This window comes from Oncorhynchus gorbuscha, linkage group LG25, assembly GCF_021184085.1.
Source record: "Oncorhynchus gorbuscha isolate QuinsamMale2020 ecotype Even-year linkage group LG25, OgorEven_v1.0, whole genome shotgun sequence".
In the NCBI taxonomy this organism is placed as follows: Eukaryota; Metazoa; Chordata; class Actinopteri; order Salmoniformes; family Salmonidae; genus Oncorhynchus; species Oncorhynchus gorbuscha.
The window spans coordinates 12,554,942-12,576,387 of record NC_060197.1 but is presented as its reverse complement, the minus strand read 5'-3'; the positions used below and the strand labels follow the sequence as shown (position 1 = coordinate 12,576,387).

The window sequence follows — 21,446 nt, the reverse complement described above, 5'->3', positions numbered from 1 at the left end:
CGACTCACGTCTTCAAAGTTGTTGGGGTGGATCTCTTTCTCGATGAGGGGCAACAGGGCATCTAAACGGCGGCCAAACTGAACCCCCTCTACCTCCACAAACAGCCCACACACCTGGGCCCCCAGACGACGCAGAGACACCTGGGGATAGGGGTCAGAGGTTACAGCAGGAAGACATGGGGTGCATCTCAATAGTCTAAGGTGGATTTCCCTCCTTTCCTTTATTTGCGCTTTATTAGACCCGTAGAGAAAGACAAGACGAATGTGTGTGTCCGTGCGTCCATACCTTGTCTCCAGACAGCCAAGCGTTGACCAAGGTGAACAGGGTGTTCTGGTGTTGCTGGTCCAGTTGACTCAGCAGTGATTTGATGGCAACAGCGGCCATCTTCTTACAGCGTGCCGAGTCATCGTTCACCATGGCCAGTGCCAGAGGGACGAAGAACAACCCACTGTGCTGCAGCAGCAGGTTCTAGGACAGAGACTAATCAGTTACACACAGGAGTAGAATTAGGTTGTCCCCCAAAAAACTGATCTAAGGTCAGTTTTGAGTTTATTCCCTCTAATGGTTAGGATGTGGGATCTGTTTCTATAGTCAACTTCGACCAGGAGCAGTGGGTATAGAAAGCGACCAGAGTTACTGCGAGTCGAACTCCAGTAATTATGGGATGCGTGAGTCAGGAGGATTGTTGTGGATACCTGAGGGAAGGTTTGGAAGATATAGGCCATCAACTCCAGAGCAGCCTCTCTTCCTGTGTCAAGCTCATAACTAACACAGAGAGAGAGAGAGAGATTTTAGTATCAAAAGTCACAAACAAACGACTTACATCTAAAACAACGAATCCCTTTAAACACAAATATATCCTACCTGAGCTGGGCCACGATGAAGTCCAGATGTGATCTCAGTTTCTTCCCCAGAGGATAATCCAGGATATACTTCTGGTAAATCTACAGGTGAAAATAACAGGAAAAAAAATAAGAATCTAAAAATGTGTTGCCTTCATTAAGCACAGTTAAACCACTGTTTTAACAAGGCACCTTCAAAAATACAATACAAACGGTAAAATACAGGTTGAAAAATGAATATAAAAAGAAACCAAACCGTACATGTCTGCACTGGACCCTGATCATGCCGTTCTGCCCGGTAACAGACAGCTTGGCCACTTTCTTCATCAGCTCCTCCATCTCTGGCACTACCAGCTTCCTGGACAGGATGGCCTGTAGGGGGAGATACAGAGGAGAACAGATTAAGAATTTCACTATACACTTTGAATGCAAATACATCTATATGTCTGGTTAAATAAAGGTCTAAAAAATGTTGGGGTCTAATGTATTAGCTGTAGCAATAAAGTATGGTCTCCCAACTCCATCTCTCTCCTAGATTTGGACAGGTGGAGAGGGAGGGCGTTAGCTACCTTTAGCAGGCCGAAGGCTGTCGCCTGACGCGATTGGTCATAAATGTCCTCCTCAGCGTATCCCAGCAGCACTTGCAGCTGCGTCTCAGTTATCTTGTGTGTCTTCGTGTTCTTTACTAGGATGGTGATGGACTGACGGCGAAAAGAAGGATCATTCAATGAATTGATATGGCCACATTTCTGTTATTTCAAATCATTAAAACATACAATATGGCATGTTTTTGCATTACGGAACGAATGTACTGATTATTTTATATTTAAGCAATAAGGCACCTCGGGGGGTTGCTATTATAAACTGGTTACCAACATAATTAGAACAGTAAACAAGTCTAAACACCTGAGGGGTGTGGTATATGGCCAATATACCATATACTTAGCCGTGGAATATTGACCATATATCACAAACCCCCAAGGTGCCTTATTAAGCAATAAAGCATGAGGGGGTGTGGTATATGGCCAATACACCAAGGCTAAGGGCTGTTCTTACGCACAGTGCAACCCGGAGTGCCTGGACACAGCCCTTAGCAGTGGCATTATAAACTGGTTACCAACGTAATTAGAGCAGTAAAAATATGTTTATTATACCCGTGGTATATGGTCTGATATACCCCGGATGTCAGCCAATCAGCATTCATGGATTGAACCACCCAGTTTACAAGTTCTCATATACCACGGCTTTCAGTCAATCAGAATCCAGGACTCGAACGGCCCCGTTTATAATTGATACTATATTCAAATGTATTCATTCAACCATTTCCAGGATAGAAACAAACACTTGTGCTACCTTGAAGCAGTTCTGGACGAGTTGGAAGTTCTCTCCGCGGGCAGCGCCAGCCTTGGAGTAGTCTTTGAGCAGGACAAACAGCTGCTTGGTGAGCTGGCCTGCATTCTGCTCTACAGCTGGCAGGGCGAACCGCAACAGGAACGTAAAAGCTAAGAGAGCCTCTGTTATCACCTGGAGGCACAGAGAGAGATATACACTCAGATACAGACATACACACTTCTCAACACACACACACACACACACACACACACACACACACACACACACACACACACACACACACACACACACACACACACACACACACACACACACACACACACACACACACACACACACACACACACACACACACACACACACACACTGACCTGACGTGCATGGAGTTGAGACAGTCTAGTAGCAGAGCAAAGAAGGGATCCAGCATCTCAAGAGCAGAGGCCTCAGAGGAGTTGACCTTGGACTTCTTCAGACTCATATGGAGCAGCTGGACAGAGAAAGAATGACAACAGTCAACCAACATTCAACTGACCACAGATGAATGAACAGTAAACCACTATTCAGCCATTGGTTACCATCTGTTCACGGGACTGGTTGTTGTTTATCTTAATGCCTGCCTGCCGCAAAACACTATTTCACCTTCTAGTCAACCTGTGTGAAAGCCTGTGAGAAAGTTCCTGAAAGTTTTAGGGAGGGTAGCAAGATTGGTTTACCCGGAGTCCAGTGTCCACTAGAATGTGCATGTTGGTGCGGCTGCTGACGGGGGCTTTAAGTCCTCCTCTCTTTGGGGTGGGGGGCAAGAGGAGACAGCTGGGAGGAGGCAGGCGAGGGTCCGGGGGCGCCTGGGGCTTTTTGTCCCTACACACAAACAATAAAAACACGACGTCAAATATTTGCGTGGGACTCAGTGAGTGAGTGAGTGAGAGACAGAGCAAGGAGAAGGGAGCATGCCTGCAGTGAGTGTGTACATACTTGTTCCGCTTGGTGACGAGGGGCAGACTCTCTGAGACCAGGCCATGGCTGAGCAGTAGTACAGCCTGATGGTCCATGGCCTGGTTCACCAGTAGACCTGACACTATCCTCTTCAACACTGCATGGGCGCGACGGGCTGTCTTCAGATTGGCTGTGTTCTCCAGGATCTAGAGACAAACAGTTAGAGAGAGAGATGGAGAGAGGTGGAGACAGAGAGATTCAAACAGAAGGAGAGAGACAGACAGCAAGAGATAAATAAAGGCACATACACACCGTTTGTGGAGTAATCTGTCGATGTCCCTGCAATCTGAGGAATTTCAGACACATCTATGCGATACTTACATCTTTCATTGGCAGTATGAGTTGTATGACTCTGTCCTTGCCAGAGTACTGGCCCAGGAACTCATAGGAGTCCATACTCTTACTGTGGCGGGCCTCCATCAGCTTAGAGACGATCCCCTTCACCTCCTTCTCCTCAGCCACTGCACCAAACAGCTCGCTGTTGAAGATCTACAGGAGAGGAGTGGAACAATGGAGTGTGAAAGGAGAGCTGGCAAGTTTGTGTATCAAAATGGATTATGCACAGTGACACACATATATATACATATATACACACACACACACATGCATACATATATACACATACATACACATATATATGGGCACAAACACACACGGACAGACACACAAACCCGCATAAACACACACACACAAATGGACATGTATAGGTTAGAATAGTTACATCTATTAGCAGGCCCATGCAGTGGTCCAAGTCTCCAGGCTTCAGTATAGGGGCGAGGTGAGACAGAAGTTGGTACACCGTGAACGTCAACACATGGACCTGAGCGAGAGAGAGTCAGTGGATCAAAACAAAGCCATATCATTTAGAATAATTCACTTAATGATTGAATACATTTACACAGACAGAGATGGAGTCTCAGTCTCAAAAACATACACAGTCGGTAGTATAAAACTATTTTAAAAAATGGATTACATTAGATTTTTTGCCCTACAGATCTACACAACCTTCTCCACATTTAGAAAGTGATTATTATTTATTTTTTAAACTAACGTCTTAATTGCATATATGTTCACACCCCAGAGTTTATACTTGGTGGAAGCAGCGTCGGCAGGCAGTACAAGTACATTAACTCTTAGGGCAACATATATCCGTTGTTTTTGTCAAACTTGCTCAGTAAATTTGGTTGGAAATCATTTACGAACAGCAATGACCTTTTCTCCGACTTCCAAACAAATTTAAGTTAGAACTGAGACTGGATCACTAAACACCTCCAGGAAAGCCATTCTGGTGAGTCTTTGGCATACAAATGTGTGTAATTATCCCACTGAAAAATAAAGCTATCCCCTTTATAGACTTTCACTAGGCACTGTAACAGTAGTCTTGGAGTAGCCTCCCAAATAGCACCCCATTCCCTTTGTAGTGCCCTACTTTTGACCAGAGGTCATTTGGAACGCACACCTGGGCCTCGTACCCAAGGTCTGAGACGAGAGTTTGTGGTCCATCTGTATGAAAAGACAGAGAAACCTATTCAGCTGTAGTGTTCACCTGGTAGCCCTTAACCAGAATGGACTTCATCTCCTTCAGTAGGTACTGCAGGTATTTGACCCCCAGAGTCTCGACGATCTTAATCAGGGTGTTACGAGCCACGTCTCTGATCTCCTGGAAACGATTCCTCAGCAGCACACACATCTTCATCAGGATGCTGTCAACACACACAGTGTTTATTATATAATGCACACGCACTCCCAGAGGCACGGACACACACGCGATACAGCCACATTCACAGGGCGTACCACATTTATGTTTACATTAACTGGGTGTACATACCCAGGCAGGTTGACGTCCATGACAGTCGAGGGCAGTGTCTGCATCAGTTTGACCATGGCGAAGGCTATAGGAACTCTGGCCACCTCCTCCTCCTTCACATCCTTAGACTTTACCGCCTTGCACTCCTCATCTCGCTTCACCTACACACACACACACACACACACACACACACACACACACACACACACACACACACACACACACACACACACACACACACACACACACACACACACACACACACACACACACACACACGATGTCACCCATCTGCGACAATACTAAACATGCATTGTTGACACATTCCAAAAGATCCCCGACAGCGAGTACAACTGGTGTGTGTTTGAGCATGTGTGTACCTTGGCAGTCAGACACTTGTGTAGCCTGGGCAGGACAGCATTTTGAACAGTGGCATGGATAGAGGTAATCAGGGCCTCCAGCTCCGCTTTGCTCTGGGGTAATCCACTGGGAGCCGCAGGGGCTGTAGTGGAGGGGGTCGGCTTCCTCACCGGAACAGCTTTAGGCTCCGCTGTAGATTCTGTGGCGTTCGTTTCCATAGCGACACCCTTAACGGTCTCAGCGGCGCCCGTGTCCATAGTAACAACCGTGGCCGTTTCTATGGTGGTTGTTTTCGTGTATGTTTCCGTTTCCATGGCTTCCTCAGTGTCACTCTCCTCTGATTCGACAGCTGCCACCTCTTCCTCATCAACATCTTCATCAACGACGATGCTCACAACTAAACAGAAAGAGGCAACATCGATCAATATACCACACGCTTGGGATGGAAATCATAATCTACTTCATTGGAACCTCTTGGTCACCGACGTCCAGTCTGTTCACTCACCGTCTTTGGCCCTGGTCTTAGCTGCCTCCATTTCTCTCTCCAGAGTGTCGTGGTCAAAGTGGAACGCCTCTAGAACAGTCACCAACAGACTGTGGATGGACACAGGTATGAGACAACAGTACCAATGGAAAACAAAACATATATATCACCCTCTGATACACACAGACACCTACCTGACAGCCAGTTTCTGTTCAGCCTGTCCAGTCTGCAGTATGTGAACAAAGTGTTTAAGGTAGTAGAGGTATTTAGACCAGGTCAGTCTCCTACACACTGCTCCTATCACCTCTACTGATGCTGACGTCATACCCTCGTTCTGCAGGACAGAGAGAAACACACAGGTCACACACACACACACACACACACACACACACACACACACACACACACACACACACACACACACACACACACACACACACACACACACACACACACACACACACACAGACAAACACACAGACAAACACACAGGTCACACACACACACACACACACACACACACACACACACACACACACACACACACACACACACACACACACACACACACACACAGGTTACAAACACACACACAGGTTACACACACAAACACACAGACAAACACACAGGTTACACACACAAACACACAGGTTACACACACAAGTTACACACACACAGGTTACACACACACAAACACACACAGGTTACACACACAAACACACAGGTTACACACACAAACACACAGGTTACACACACAAACACACAGGTTACACACACAAACACACAGGTTACACACACAAACACACAGGTTACACACACACACCAGAAAGAAGGATAACATTATTCAGTGTGTTGTGTAACTGACCTTGAGCATCTTCTCGTCGAAGAGGGCAGTCATGGCGTAGGGCATGATGTAGGTCTGGAGGGAACGAGATGACATCACAACCGTACCCTCCGTCAGCTGCTTGGCGAACTTCCTCAGAGCGCGACCTCTGCGGTGGATCTGAGAGACAAAACATTAAGCGCTGGGCTGAACACCACGCGTCCTGACTCATTTGAAGAGCGTCAGCTGTACGGCTACAATCCAAGTTGCCCCGAAACCAGGCTAAACAGTGCATTTTCCCGGCACACACGTTCCGAAATCTATACTGTAACAGTGACTGACGTCTTACCTGGATGTGCTTCATGTGCTCAAAGAAGTCAGACTCGGGGTCGTTGTAGTCGGTGAGCTGCACCAGATCTCTGAAGTCTCTACGGGTGGGGAAGGTCTTCACCAGACACGCCAGCACTGTGGTGTAGTCATGCTGCACACTCTGAGAACACAGGAGAGACACACTGGACCCAAGTTCTCGTGTGTGTGTGTGTGTGTGTGTGTGTGGTTGTGTGTGTGTGTGTGTGTTGTGTGTTTGTGTGTGTGGTGTGTGTGGTTTGTGTGTGTGTGTGTGTGGTTTGTGTGTGTGTGTGTGTGTGTTGTGTGTGTGTGTGTGTGTGTGTGTGTGTGTGTGTGTGTGTGTGTGTGTGTGTGTGTGTGTGTGTGTGTGTGTGTGTGTGTGTGTGTGTGAGAAGCTGTCTAATGATAGGTGTGTGTGTGTCACCTGTGTGACTAATTACAATGTGTGTGTGTGTGTGTGTGTGTGTGTGTGTGTGTGTGTGTGTGTGTGTGTGTGTGTGTGTGTGTGTGTGTGTGTGTGTGTGTGTGTGTGTGTGTGTGTGTGTGTGTGTGTGTGTGTGTGTGTGTGTGTGTGTGTGTGTGTGTACTAACCTCAGTCTTGCTCCTCAGTCCTTTCCTGACTGCGTCCAGTATGGTGTACTGTACTATCTCCTTGTAGTCCTCGTCTCCCCGACCCACTGCAGCCAGACGTGTAAGAACAGCAGACAGACACAAGGTGGCGTTGTCTGCCAGGGACATGTCTCCAATCTACAACGCAGGAAGGAAGACGGTTGAATTTAATGAACGGACAAATTACATTGCTGTTAATATTCCTTTGAAGATTCAATTATTTCCACAATCATCAGAAAACGAAGAGCAAAAACCACAGACATGCATGGACACATGTTAAGCAATATGCGCCACAAATGGTTTGTCGAAAGCTACATCCGGATACATTTATTGATTCATAAAGTGAACAGGACGTCTCAAATAAGACGGGAGCGTTCCAAGATACGGCCAAAGTCGACGCAATACTCAAGAGACCGGACTGCAGCGCAACCCCCATCTGTACTGTCTGATCTGTCCTGTGTGTCTGCCGTGCGTGTGTTGGGTCTCACCTCGAAGGAGGCGAAACAGTTGTGCATCACGGTGTAGATGAAGTTCATATCCAGCGTGTCCATGTCGTTGATCCTCCTGGTGGCCTCCTGGAAGGCTGTGAGGCGCACGTCGAAGTACACCTCGTCCAGGTGACGACTGTCAAACGCATTCAACTGGGCGGAGAGAAAGGGCCGACGGTTATACATGGCTGTGTGTGTGATAAACGTGGGTCGTTTGTTCCCGTGTGTGTGGTTTTTCCAGCCCTACCTTAGCAGCTGTATCTGTGATGTACTTCAGTCCCGATTCCAGGTCTCCCAGAGTCTGTTGGGAGACAGTAACACGGGTAAACTTTCTGCGATTCACATCATACGGACCACTAGATATGAGTAACGGGGAGCACGTAAGGCCCGGCTTCAGCAGCTAAAGATGTGAAAATGAGTGAGCGCAACAGAACACACACACATCTGGAGTCAGGCTACGGGGGCCCGAGGTCCTACCTGGAAGACAGAGGTGAGGGCCTGCCTGGGCAGCTTGTTGTGGAGGATGGAGAACAGTCTACTGATAGGCTTGAGGAAGTAGGCGGGATTAGAACACTGTCTTAGCAGGTTCTGGACTGTAGACAGGATGTCAATCTCGGTCTCCTGAAACACAAAGGAAGGGAAGTACATTTGAATTTGAGTCATTCAGCAGACGCTCTTATCCAGACCTTACGTTTTCGTACCGGTCCCCGGTGGGAATCGAACCCGCGGCCCTGGCGTTGCAAGCGCTGTGCTCTACCAACTGAGCTACACGGCAAATACTCATGAGCGTAACATTATAACATATAACCTACCACGACGCGAGGAAATGACAGGACAGATCAATAATGAGTGGGAGCTCATGTAACACATACCATGGTATAACGGAACACATACCATGGTATAACGTAACACAACCTGGCATGACGTTACCTTCGAACAATCCAATACAGCGCGAAGTACAAAACAAACAAACCACAACACAGACACCACATATCCCTAGAACAGTAACACGTCGTTGTACCTGTGGGTTGCGGGCCTTCTGGAGGTATGGCAGCAGCAGGCGGATGAGCACTGAGCTCTGGTCCTTATCACTCACAAACCTGCTGAGCCTGGAGAGGAGAGAGAGATCATGACATTAGCCTGTGGAACCCATAACTATCATCACCACCGTACAACGACCTGAAACCTGAGAGGGAGAGCTGTGATAAGATCACAAAGAGCAGGGGCTAGAATACGCCATCTATGATCAGTTGGCGTTAGAGATTATTTGACTGTCTACAACAGGGCTCTCCAACCCTGTTCCTGGAGAGCTGCAGTCCTGTAGGTTTTCGCTCAAAACACAATCTAGCACATCTGATTCTAATAATTAGGTGGTTGATAAGCCGGAGTCAGCTTAGTAAACAACTGGGGTTGGAGTGAAAGCCTACAAGACGGTACAGTAGCTCTCCAGGAACAGGGTTGGAGAGCCCTGGTCTACAATGATCACAAAGTCAGCACGTCGCCACAGCACAGTAGTCAACGCTTCATAAAGGACGCAGAAGGATGTGAGGACCGAAGGACTTACTTTGAGAGGATGTTGAGCTCCTTGGCCACCTGGGATCTAAACTTCTTCTTCTTGAGTCTGACAGAGTTGCGTACGATGCCACTGAGGTACTGTAGCAGGGTGGAGATGTGGGGCAGGAGTAGCCTGGCACCCTGGGTCAGATGCTCTGAACAACACAAACAAACCATTCATTTCTGCACTTTTATCAATGTGCACACTTTGTATTTGCTATTATTTACAAGGATTTTTTTTTATTACAAACTTTAAACTTTGTATACAACCCATTTTGCATTTGCTTATACATACTATAGCCCATAGTTTTTCCATGTCACCAAACGAGGAAAAATCTCCTAGTCTGGTCCATCGTTATACTGTTTAGTATTGACCATTATTAGTAGCATTTGCATATTCTAGCAGTGGCCCTGTAAACATTGCATTTGCGTATTCTATATGTTGTCCATAGGCCTCACCCAAAGAGACGTAGGCTCCCTCTGGTGGCTGGGGGAACACACTGCCGTTGACGCTCAGCTCCGCCTCCTCACCCTCCGAAACCAGAAGGTCCTTCGTGGTCACCAAGGACTCGGCGATGTCCATCACCATGGCAACGGTCTGGGTGGAGACATTCTTGGCGGAGAGCAGGGCGAACACGTTGAGGAGGACTTCACACTCCGGGTGACCAGACTTCTGCTTGGCCAGGAGGGGGAAGTACCTGAGAGAGGAGGAGAGGAAAGAAGGTGGCCACTTTCAGGCGGGTTGAATCTGTCACCTACCACCGAGTCACGGCAAATTCCTCCTAGTTCCGACACTGGAAACTGTATTGTTGCCAGAAACATTCTCCCATTAACATACTGATCTCATTGTGAAAAGGACTTGGCCTTAGTGCAGCTGAAGTCTCAACACAACGACTGTTTGATAAGCTTACCTGGCATTCTTGCTCCAGACGTGGATGAGTTTGAGGAGGGGGGTGGGGGAGTAGGGGCTCTCTGTTGGCAGACGGCAGACCTGGGGCCAGACGATAGCCTGGAAGACGGCGTCGAGCTCATCTGGGGTGAAGCTGTACGAGTCAAAGCCATCAAAGAAGTCCTGGATCCTCAGGACCCCCAGGCGCCTCAGGTTCTTCAGAGGAGCGATACAGCCGGCCTTTAACTGGACAGAGAGAGAGAAGAAAACATCGAGGAGTTTTTCAAACCTGTTCATCTATTTTTAGCCTTTCAGCTGCAAAACCAAGAGGCGACAAAACAACTTTAAGGAGTTACTGACTTGCCCTAAAAAGCCATGTTTGTGCGCAGTACCATACATGAACATCAACATGCTTTATACATGCTCACACCTGCAACTGCCAGGACAGGCCTCTCCGAGCCTCCTGTTCTAGTCTAGGTCTCAGAGGGCGAGCTGCAGCATACAGACACAATGGCTACACTGCAGCTCCTGGCCAAGACCAGAGTTACTGACTTGAAACTTTACTAAACCTTTTTCTCAAGAGACATCAAATCTGATTTGATTTTGTCACATTTGCCCAGATACAACAGGTGTAGACCTTACAGTGAAATGCTTACTCACAAGCCCTTAACCAACAATACAGTTCAAAGAAATATAAGTAACAAATAATTAAAGAGCAGCAGTAAAATAACAATAGCATGGCTATATACAGGGGGTACCAGTACAGAGTCAATGTGCAGGGGCACTGGTTAGTCGAGGTAATATGTACATGTAGGTAGAGTTAAAGTTACTATGCATAGAACCCAGGAGCTTATTATCAAGCTTCTCTGAGTAGGAGTGCTGATCTAGGATCAGGTTGCCCCCTGTCCAAATAATAATTTTAATCGTGATCTAAAAAGGCAAAACTGATCGTAAATCAGCACTCCTACTCATCCAGCAGCCTCTAGTTACATTTATTTTTTAATTTTACCTTTATTTAACTAGGCAAGTCAGTTAAGAACAAATTCTTATTTTCAGTGGTAGCCTAGGAACAGTGGGTTAACTGCCTGTTCAGGAGCAGAACCTTGTCAGCTAGGGGATTTGAACTTGCAACCTTTCGGTTACTAGTCCAATGCTCTAACCATTAGACAACCCTGCCGCCCCTGGTCTGTCCCCTGGTCCAACAGAGAACATACAGTAGGTTTCTCAAGACTGAGCTTCTGTGAGACAGTGAGACTCCCCGGCTGTGTAAATACCTGTTCTCTCTGGTTGAGGATGGTGGAGACAGAGGCGGTGACACACAGTAGGATCTGCAGCACCCTGGGCAGGTGTGTGTTGATGAGGTGGCCCAGTTTACTGATGACTGTGTTCACTATGTTCAGCAGGCTGTGCTGCCGACCCAGAGGAAGGACGGCAGAGAAGTCCGTCTCGGATATCGCTTTGTCTACTGCAGCTAGACACAGACCTGGAGAGAGAGAGGGGAGAAAAACATAGAGAGAGAAAGAAGAAGAGTTCTAAGTGTTCGAATGTCACACTTTTAAAACACACACACAACTAGGCTAAAGCTACAACATAACGGCCGAATAGACCGATGAGACAGGGGGCAACAGAGCCATTCACTGAGGAATAAGAAGAGAAACACTCCGCTCCCATACAGGTTGTATATCACATGACGCCCTACCCTGTCCGTGGTGGCAGACGGGCTCCAGCAGGAGGTCAATGAACATGCCCAGCTCCTCAGACTGGCATCCTGCCAGGAACCTCAGCACGATGGAGGAACGCTGCATGGCGCCAGACTTGCCCTGGAACTTACTGCCAGTCTTACTGCGCATCCGCCCAAACAGAACCCTACAGAGGTTAAGTTAGAGGAGAGCGGGGGGGGGGGTTTATATTGGAGTAGTAAAGGTGACACATAAATAGGCCTCAAGTTTAAGTTCACAAGAAGACATAGACGAGTAATAACAAACAAGAGTAATCGCACACACACACACACACCTCATAAGCAGCGGGATAAGCTGGGCCCTGTGCGTGGCGTCCACCACGGCCTGCTCCTCTGAGATGTTGAAGTGAACGATCTCATCCTTGAAGTGTTTGTCATCCAGCAGCCTCTCCAGATTCTCCCTGAACACAACAGTCACGTCAAAGACATTCAATAGACTTTGGGTCCAGAAGCACAAGACATTTCAGATACAGACATTTCATTACCATATCACAGCAAACACAGAAAGACGGTGTATCAAATGGCCTGCCACCAGATACTGAATCAAGATATATTAGCAAATCCACAAGCCCATCGGCCTGTACAGCTTCAAAGAGGCACCAGAGCAATGTTGTTGACAGGGTCTACACAGGGTCTCCAAGCTGATTCTGTGAACTCTGTCAGTGGTACACTATGGGAAATGAAACAACAGAACTCCTATTTCCTTCCATCATTCTGCTCTCAGTGATGTTAGATGGGAAACAGTTAGTAAATGGATAGTTTAATAAGGGAAGTGAAGAGAGGAACTCCCATCAGATCTGTGGTTCTGGGTGGAGGTTAACATTCCTGCTCAGTGGAACCTGAGAGGGCCAGTGATGTCTCTGATCTCTATCAGCACTGGTAACAATGACTCCCATTGAGGGACCGGGAGTCCATGACAGTTATTACAGTATCCCTTACTCTTACTCCGATCACCTGAGCAAAAAATGTTAAATGGTGATTTTGGAAAGTACGTTTTACGCCTGGCAGACTGTAAAAAGACTGACGGTGTGTTACGACAAGAGGTAAGACGAGACGTTGTGCGACAGTGTCGTTCGGAAATAAGCCAGAGAGCAGACTTACTTGTAGGGGAGGACGTTGGGGTCTTTGTAGGTCAGAACACACTCCAATGCTGCCCTCTGAATCTGCTGGTCCTGGTGGCACAGCAACTGAACAGACACACAGTCACACACTGATAGCAGCACACTGACAGAGACTACCCGCTGTTTAGGTAGAAAGGCTGATAACGGGTCAGATAAGTATGTTTAATTGAGCACACAGTTAATGCGTGGTAGAATAGGCATATAGCGAGAACAGCCGAGAGCGATTTCATGCGAGTAGCTGATGTGAGTGAGACCTTTAAACAGGTCGACATTCACAAGGCCGCAGGGACAGACAGATTACCGGGACGTGTACTCTGAGCATGCGCTGACCAACTGGCAAGGGTCTTCACTGATATTTTCAACATATCCCCGACTGAGTCTGTAATACCAACATGTTCCAAGCAGTCCCTGTGCCCAAGAACACTAAGGTAACCTGCCTAAATGACTACCGACCTGTAGCACTCATGTCTGTAGCCATGAAGTGCTTTGAAAGGCTGGTCATGGCTCACATCAACACCATTATCCCAGACCCACTCCAATTTGCATAGCGCCCCAACAGATCCACAGATGACGCAATCTCTATTGCACTCCACACTTCCCTTTCCTACCTGGACAAAAGGAACACCTATGTGAGAATGCTGTTCATTGACTACAGCTCAGCGCGCAACACTACAGTGCCCTCAGAGTTCATTACAAAGCTAAGGACCCTGGGACTAAACACCTCCCTCTGCAGCTGGATCCTGGACTTCCTGACAACACATCCGCCACGCTGAACCTCAACAAGGGGGCACCTCAGGGGTGCGTGCTCAGTCCCGTCCTGTACTCCCTGTTCACTCATGACTGCATGACCAGGCACGACTCCAACACCATCATTAAGTTTGCAGACGACACAACGGAAGGCCTGATCACCGACAACGATGAGACAGCCTATAGGGAGATGGTCAGAGACCTGGCCATGTGGTGCCAGGACAACAACCTCTCCCTCAACGTGATCAAGACAAAGGAGATGATTGTGAACTACAGGAAAAAGAGGACCGAGTACGCCCCCATTCTCATATACGGGGCTGTAGTGGAGCAGGTTGAGAGCTTCAAATTCCTTGTTATCCACATCACCAACAAACTATCATGGACCAAACACACTAAGACAGTCGTGAAGAGGGCACGACAAAGCCTAATCGTCCTCAGGGGATTGAAAAGATTTGATATAAGGTTCTACAGCTGCACCATCGAGAGCATTCTGACTGGTTGCCTCACTGCCTGCTATGACGATTGCTCAGCCTCTGACCGCAAGGCACTACAGAGGGTAGTGCGTGCTGCCCATAACCTCACTGGGGCCAAGCTTCCTGCCATCCAGGACTTCTATACCAGGCGGTGTCAGAGGCAGGCCCTAAGACTCCAGCCACCCTCGTCATAGACTGTTCTCTCTGCTACTGCACGGCAAGTGGTACAAGAGCGCCAAGTCTAGGACCAAAAGGCTTCTACCCCCAAGCAATAAGAATCCTGAACAGCTAATCAAAGGGCTACCCAGACCCCTCTTTTACGCCGCTGCAACTCTTTGTTTATTATCTATGCATAGTCACTTTAACTCTACCTACATGTACATATTTCCTCAACTAACCGTTGACCCCACACATTGACTCTGTACCAGTACCCCCTGTATATAGCCTCCACATTGACTCTGTACCGGTACCCCCTGTATATAGCCTCGCTATTGTTATTTAACTGCTGCCATTAACTTATTTGTTACTTTCATTTTCAAATTTTTACTTTTTGTTTTACCCAACACTTATTTTTCATAAAACTTCTAAAAACATTGTTGGTTAAGGGCTTGTAAGTAAGCATTTCACTGTAATGTCTACACCTGTTGTACTCGGCGCATGTGACAAATACAATTAGATTTGATGATGATAGGTTAGATAGCTAAGTTTACCTGAGTATACAGCTCATTGAGGCTATTCTCCAGGTACAGAGAGCGAGGGTTGGTGAACTTGGCAAACACCTTCAGGTGAGCGATGAGTTGCCTGGGAAAGAAATTAAAATGTCTTTAGAAAAGACTATACGGCACTGAAATTGCATTGTGAAACAAAAATAAGATGTTTTATTTCCAAAATCTTCAACGTGATCATCTCTTACTTGGCTGCTGCTCTTTTTGGTGGCATCTTCCTCTCTGGTCGAGCCTCCTCCTCCTCCCTGTCCTCCTCTTCCTCTCCCACCATGCTAGCCTCCATGGCAACAGGACTGCTCCTCTTCCTCAGGTCCTGAGTAGGCGCCACCAACAGGTCAGCTTGGTAGAACTCATTCCTGCCAATCGTGAGAGGAGAGGGGCATAGGGTCATTTAAGACAGTGGACAATGGTGCTCTTTCTCAAAAGCCTTTCTTAGATTTATTGCGTCTGGTCTCCTCGCCTCCTCCTCAAAATGAAAAGACCAGAGGTTCCTCTCCGTAGGAGGGCAGTGTAGTGTGTAAGGCAGCAGTCTCTAGTCGTGTGTAGGGTATAGCGTAGGACGAACCTGATGAATCGTAGCAGCAGTGGACTGAGCTCCCTACTGCGTGGTTCTACGCGGTCAGGGACCAGAGCCATGGCCCTCCACAGCAGGCCCCTGAAGTTAGTGAAGTCTGTCCTCTCGCTGGGGTCAGAGGTCATCTTCAGACGCTGCAGGAACAGCACCCCCACGTCCCCGCTCTCGATGACATCACAGCCCGGCTCCCCTTGCAGCTCCGAGCCGCCATCTTCATCATCGGCATCATCGTCGCCTTCACGCAGCTCCTTTTCTGTTAGACAGGACATTTTCTTGATCGTTTTATATCGACACAAATAGCTCATCACAGTGTTAGAAAAACAGATCACGAATGAGCACGCACTCACCAGCAAGACCTGCCACCAACTCCAGCTGCTCATGGTAGACCCTCCAGAAGTCTTTGTTGTCCATTCCTCTGGCATGGGTCCTGGAGAGAGACACAACACGAGGAAGAGATGAACTGCGTTATTTTGGGGGGGGGGGAGGTTGAAAGGTCATAGAGTATGATCCTTTAGATTTATTGTGGTTGTGTGTTCTTACACGATGAGTTCAATGACTGGGTCCCACAGGGGTTTGAAGTTGACGAACAGCATGGACATAAGATAGCGTAGAGGCACCTGCAAATGGAAGATGCAGAACGTAACTTAATCATCCACTAACATAATCAAACGTTAATCAAATGTCCCGAGTCTGTTTCGAAATCTAGGTTCCCATATCTACGTTTTAGGTCCCAAATCTAAGTTTTATGTTCTGGGTACCTGTTGGAAGGTCCCCTGTGTCCCCCGGGGTAGTGATCTCTCTACCAGGTCATGTCTGAGCTTCCTGAGGTGCAGCAGCTTCTCTCTGTAGTCCTGCACGGAGGCAGGGACCAACTCAGCCTGAAAACACACTGCAAACACAGGCTGGACCTCCACACTGTCCTCACTCTGAGAACACAGAGAGAATCAAAGTTCAAATGTGTTGTTATTGTCCATTTAGGCTCAAAATGGAAAGTCCTCTCAATTATCTTCTGCCATGTGAACTAATTCAATTGACTTGAGCAAATAAAGTCAGAATTATCAATTTACAAGACATCATTTGGTTGTTCTGTACCAACCTCTGACGGTTTGAGCTCAGCCTCAAAGTGGGTCAGAATCCTCAGTGTCAGCAAGCGGATCTGAGGGAGGAAGCATGGTGGAGAGGGTTAGGTCACAGTTTAAACGCAACTAACAAAGTACCCAAAATAATTCAATCTACTTCCATACTTTGGAGCTGTTGGAGGATAGGTTGACGTGCAGCATCTGGTGCAAGTCGAGCAGAGCACCGTGGGATAGGTGCTCGGAGCAGCCGTTGACTGACAGCCGGGTGTAGTAGAGGTCTCCTAGTAACAGAGCCGACATGTCTGTTGGGAACTTCCTGTGACACGCACAAACACAGGAAGTTGATCAGGGTCAAAGTGCACCAATTACAAGAACAAAACCAGTTACCAGATTATATAACCAAACATTAATGGCACCAACAAACTCACACAGATTTACTGTACCAATCCAAAGCTTTATCTCTGGTCACAGCAGTTATTCCCACTAAATGGGAACTAGTCTCCAAGAGCTGGTGATATTTCTCTACTTTTAGTACTTACTGGATGATGGGCTTGACCCGCTCCACTGGCACCAGGGAGAGAACCTCAGCAGATCCATTTAGACTGAGCAGGGAGCTGAGGGCCTGCCTGGCCACAAACAGACCGCCTAGAGGACAGAAAAGGGGAGAGATCTTTATTTTACCAGCTCCTGGGTTACTACTGGAGGGACAGTTAGGAGCTAGAACAAATGTGCATTGAATGGAACACAACATTCATCTGTTTATCAGATAAGAGCAAACATTGAATGGAACACAACGTTCAACTGTTTCACAGATAAGAGCAAACAAGGGCAGCCCATACCTTTCCCCAGCGCTTCTCTCTCCACATTCAGTAGCAGGCGATTGAGGAGGGCTGTCAGATTGGGAACGACACACCCTGCTGCCAGTGGTCTGAGGTGGGGCAGGAGGACCAGGGCTGCCCAGGGCAGGGACAGGTCAGTGATGGCCTGGTTCGGGTCCTGCGGTAGGCTGATCAGAGAGAGGATCAACTCTGGTACTGACACCTTCTCTGTCCCATCACCTGGCTCCTTACCGGGGTTCTTTCCGGTGAAGACCAGGGGGTAGGTCTCGAAGGCCATGGAGCCATCTGTAGGGGGCGGGGCTTTAGCCAGGATGAGACTGACCAGCACCTCCATGGCAGAGTGACGAGACACAGAGTCTAGACTGGAGAAAAAACCCTCTAGGTACTGTAGCAGACTGGGCAGGAAGAACTGGAGAGAGATGGAGAGAAGAGGGGGGGGGGAGAGATGGAGAGAGAGAGAGAGACGTATAGAGTGGCAGAAAGGAGAGAGATTACGTTATCTATGTCCAGTGAAGGAAGCTTACTCTGCCGGAGTCAGCTAGGATGAAATTGCCTGGTGTATTGATGACATTAGTCCACGTACCTGTTCAAACCGTTTCATGGTGAACATCTCCTTAGTGAACTCCAGTATCAGGTCCTGGTCCATCCCACTGCTGAACACCTTTTTGACCGTGTCCTGTGTGAGTGTGTTAGGCAGGGAGACATTCTCCCCCAGCAGTAGAGAGGAGATGATCTGGAGCACGAGTCTACAGCAGGGTCCTGGGAGGGATGGGGTCTGGAGCAACTCATGAACTGCCTACAGAGGCACAGAGAAGGACAGAAACACCAGAGGAATCTACACATATGACGCCAACAGTCAGATTTGAAACCAAACTGGGTTCAAGGCAAAAGTGTGATCTGAAAATGAAATGGACACAAAGTCCAAAGTCTTCTATGTAAATGTATACAGTATAAATGGAGACGGTCAAATACATACAGAGATACACACAGCCTCTGAACACAGAACAAACTCTATGCTTATTCTTAGTTTTACTTATTCATGTCGCACAGATAAATGGTGACCCCCGGCCCTACCTGACAGACAGCGTCTGGCTTGGTGATCTTGGCTCCGTTGCGGTGTCCCACCAGGGTATGGAGGATGAAGAGCAGACGCTCCAAGTGGTCGGATGCCTGACCCTCCTCATCAACATTGGTCTTATTCAGGTTCCGTAGGGTCTCACTCACACATGCCTAGAGAAAGACAAAAACATTCACAGTTAAACAGCCCTGGACCAGGATAATGAACAGTATCACTCAAACAGTCCGACAGACAGACGACAACAACCCATCTGTCACACAGGCCTACAAAGAGTTTACATTGGCACTATGCAGAACCAGTTGTGAGGTAAAAATGCTCCGTAACCTGTAGAGACTCCCACAGAACCAGGAAGTGCTCTTTCTCTACGTGATTGGCTGCTGCCTGGGCCATTTGATCCAGTGCCTCTCTGACAGCATCCCAGGGTAGAGATACTTCCTGGTCAGCACTTGGTCCAAGCTTCCTCAGAGCAATTGGGAGGGCCTGGAGGAGAGGAGAGGGAAGAAGGATACAACAGAAAAGGGTTGTGAATGAAAGATCTTTCAATTGAATATACACGCATAAGACTCCACTGTGTTAACCTTTTTCGCAAAGAGTCTAATCTCCTATTTGCTACTGTATAACCTAATGAACTCACCGTGCCAGCGCAGGAGTGGAACATGGTGCGGACTCCTTTACACATCTCAAACAGCAGCTGTCCCGCCCCCTCTGCCTTCCCAGGGTGCTCCTCCAGGTCCAGGAACATGTGGTTGAGAAGGGCGTCAAGATCTGGCACCTGGCGGGCATCGATACAATTCATTCAATCAGATCTGATTTCATCACCACTGGATGCCAACTAGGTAAGACCACAACACACCTTTCTCATCAGAAAAGAAAAACTCTCTGCCGCAAACTTTCGTATGTGTTCCTTCTTGTGTGCCAACAGTGTACTGTACAAGCTGTAGGGGAGAAGGAGAGATAAGCAAACACCGATGTCATATATGCCAATATGACATAGATAGGAGACGATAACAACAATGACGCTGGAGCTTCGAGCACCGCCTGTCTACTCCTACTGCAGCCAGGTAGGCCTAAGGCCCAGTCTCACCTGTACATCTTGGTCATGTCCTTGACCATGAGTCTCCAGAGGTACTTGTAGAGGTAGGAGAGGCAGGTGAAGGCCCACTCCAGTATCTCGGTGTCCTGGGTCTCCAGGAGCGAGGTGATGATGACAAAGAAGTCAGGGAAGTGGGGGTAGAAATCCATCTGGAGGTCCCTGGCCAGCTGGACCACCAGGCTGATGCATAACGGAGGAAAATGTTGTGATTTGCAGCACACACACTGCAAGCAACAAGCTTGCCAATGAAGAACAAACATTACATTTGTTTCCACACGATCTGAAGCTTGTGTGCATTATTTATTGGCACATTTAGGAACCTTCTACAGAACATATTCCTATCTATAGTTTGTACCTTCCTCCTCAGCCTCACACTGTAATATCAGGTACACACACACACACAGTAATCTCAGGTACATACTCCAGTAGAGGCTGGCAGCCAAGGCTGTTCTTGGTACTAAGGTGAGTCTTCAGGCTCTCCACTATAGACTTCTGATGGAACACCAGAAGGTTGAAGGACTGGCTCTTGTTGGACACCTCCCTCAGGAAGGTGGCTGAGGAACAGGTGAATGGGTTTCAGATTAGTCGCTGGGTTCTGCTCACGGGGACATGTTTGGAAGCTTGAAAAGGACATGTATTGGGCCAGATGTGATAGTAGTAGTGACGCTCCTCGGTGTGACGAGTTATGTACTTACTGAAATGCTCTGTCAAATTCAGGTCCCTCCATTTTGTCAGTCCTTCTGAAAAGTGAGTGTCTACCTCCTACAACGGAAAGCAGGGTTACATGCCATGGAATGATATTAACAACGAAAAAAACGTATTTTTTAAACACATTTAATAGGGGAGCTGCAGTCTAACAGAGAACGCATACCTCATCATAACTCCCAGTTCTGTCAATGCGATGGATGACATCGATGTTGACATTGGCAAGCCTTTCAGCAAACGTGAGAAACTGTAAAGCAAACGATCGAGTTAGCTACTTTCTGTGGTGTACTAACGTTCCGGTAATGAAATGCCTCGCTAGCTAGGTTACATATGATATTTAACATATTCAAGCAGCTTCGCTTGTTGATTCATTAATCGTAGCAATGGGAAAAAAATGTTTAATTTGAAACTGTTCAGACATTATGAAAACCAGGCATGAGAGATGGCTATGCATATTAACAAATATTGTGTTATTTCCAATGCAATAGCTAAGCAGTCGTCGCTAGCTATGCTAACAACTGTGCTACACAGATTCCCAACAACACTCACCCTGAATGTGTTCTCAGATTTATGATACGACGACTTGGATTTGATCTTCATTTTTGACGTGTCTATTTTTCTGATGAATGTTTAAAAAATATATATGTAATCCACGTTTCAAATGTGTGTGAAAACAACAATGTATAGACTAACTGTGTTTACACACATGCCTGATGCCGGGGCG

The 21,446-nt window shown here is 47.5% G+C and overlaps 1 protein-coding gene across 1 annotated transcript in view; it reads right to left on the bottom strand.

The window, feature by feature from the left end:
• utp20 (UTP20 small subunit processome component) overlaps positions 1-21,446 on the bottom strand; it is a 24,663-nt gene extending 3,217 nt beyond the window's left edge. The window contains exons 1-51 of the mRNA XM_046329327.1: positions 21,272-21,446; positions 20,889-20,969; positions 20,713-20,779; positions 20,439-20,571; positions 20,009-20,197; positions 19,778-19,859; positions 19,559-19,696; positions 19,249-19,404; positions 18,921-19,076; positions 18,430-18,642; positions 17,847-18,255; positions 17,547-17,652; positions 17,173-17,323; positions 17,025-17,084; positions 16,687-16,854; positions 16,469-16,545; positions 16,276-16,355; positions 15,920-16,181; positions 15,543-15,710; positions 15,340-15,430; positions 13,390-13,475; positions 12,564-12,689; positions 12,250-12,416; positions 11,825-12,033; positions 10,573-10,796; positions 10,121-10,359; positions 9,672-9,816; positions 9,129-9,216; positions 8,585-8,728; positions 8,355-8,408; positions 8,108-8,260; positions 7,602-7,757; positions 7,012-7,152; positions 6,705-6,842; positions 6,034-6,173; positions 5,861-5,949; positions 5,376-5,752; positions 5,017-5,156; positions 4,735-4,891; positions 3,910-4,008; positions 3,510-3,677; positions 3,168-3,334; positions 2,909-3,053; positions 2,568-2,682; positions 2,196-2,368; positions 1,412-1,543; positions 1,104-1,214; positions 865-944; positions 696-765; positions 286-468; positions 9-140 (exon numbers count right to left, since the gene is read on the bottom strand). Of these exons, the coding sequence (XP_046185283.1) occupies positions 9-140; positions 286-468; positions 696-765; positions 865-944; positions 1,104-1,214; positions 1,412-1,543; positions 2,196-2,368; positions 2,568-2,682; positions 2,909-3,053; positions 3,168-3,334; positions 3,510-3,677; positions 3,910-4,008; positions 4,735-4,891; positions 5,017-5,156; positions 5,376-5,752; positions 5,861-5,949; positions 6,034-6,173; positions 6,705-6,842; positions 7,012-7,152; positions 7,602-7,757; positions 8,108-8,260; positions 8,355-8,408; positions 8,585-8,728; positions 9,129-9,216; positions 9,672-9,816; positions 10,121-10,359; positions 10,573-10,796; positions 11,825-12,033; positions 12,250-12,416; positions 12,564-12,689; positions 13,390-13,475; positions 15,340-15,430; positions 15,543-15,710; positions 15,920-16,181; positions 16,276-16,355; positions 16,469-16,545; positions 16,687-16,854; positions 17,025-17,084; positions 17,173-17,323; positions 17,547-17,652; positions 17,847-18,255; positions 18,430-18,642; positions 18,921-19,076; positions 19,249-19,404; positions 19,559-19,696; positions 19,778-19,859; positions 20,009-20,197; positions 20,439-20,571; positions 20,713-20,779; positions 20,889-20,969; positions 21,272-21,322 (7,386 nt within the window). The 5' untranslated portion in view covers positions 21,323-21,446. The remainder of the gene's footprint in view (positions 1-8; positions 141-285; positions 469-695; positions 766-864; positions 945-1,103; positions 1,215-1,411; positions 1,544-2,195; positions 2,369-2,567; positions 2,683-2,908; positions 3,054-3,167; positions 3,335-3,509; positions 3,678-3,909; positions 4,009-4,734; positions 4,892-5,016; positions 5,157-5,375; positions 5,753-5,860; positions 5,950-6,033; positions 6,174-6,704; positions 6,843-7,011; positions 7,153-7,601; positions 7,758-8,107; positions 8,261-8,354; positions 8,409-8,584; positions 8,729-9,128; positions 9,217-9,671; positions 9,817-10,120; positions 10,360-10,572; positions 10,797-11,824; positions 12,034-12,249; positions 12,417-12,563; positions 12,690-13,389; positions 13,476-15,339; positions 15,431-15,542; positions 15,711-15,919; positions 16,182-16,275; positions 16,356-16,468; positions 16,546-16,686; positions 16,855-17,024; positions 17,085-17,172; positions 17,324-17,546; positions 17,653-17,846; positions 18,256-18,429; positions 18,643-18,920; positions 19,077-19,248; positions 19,405-19,558; positions 19,697-19,777; positions 19,860-20,008; positions 20,198-20,438; positions 20,572-20,712; positions 20,780-20,888; positions 20,970-21,271) is intronic.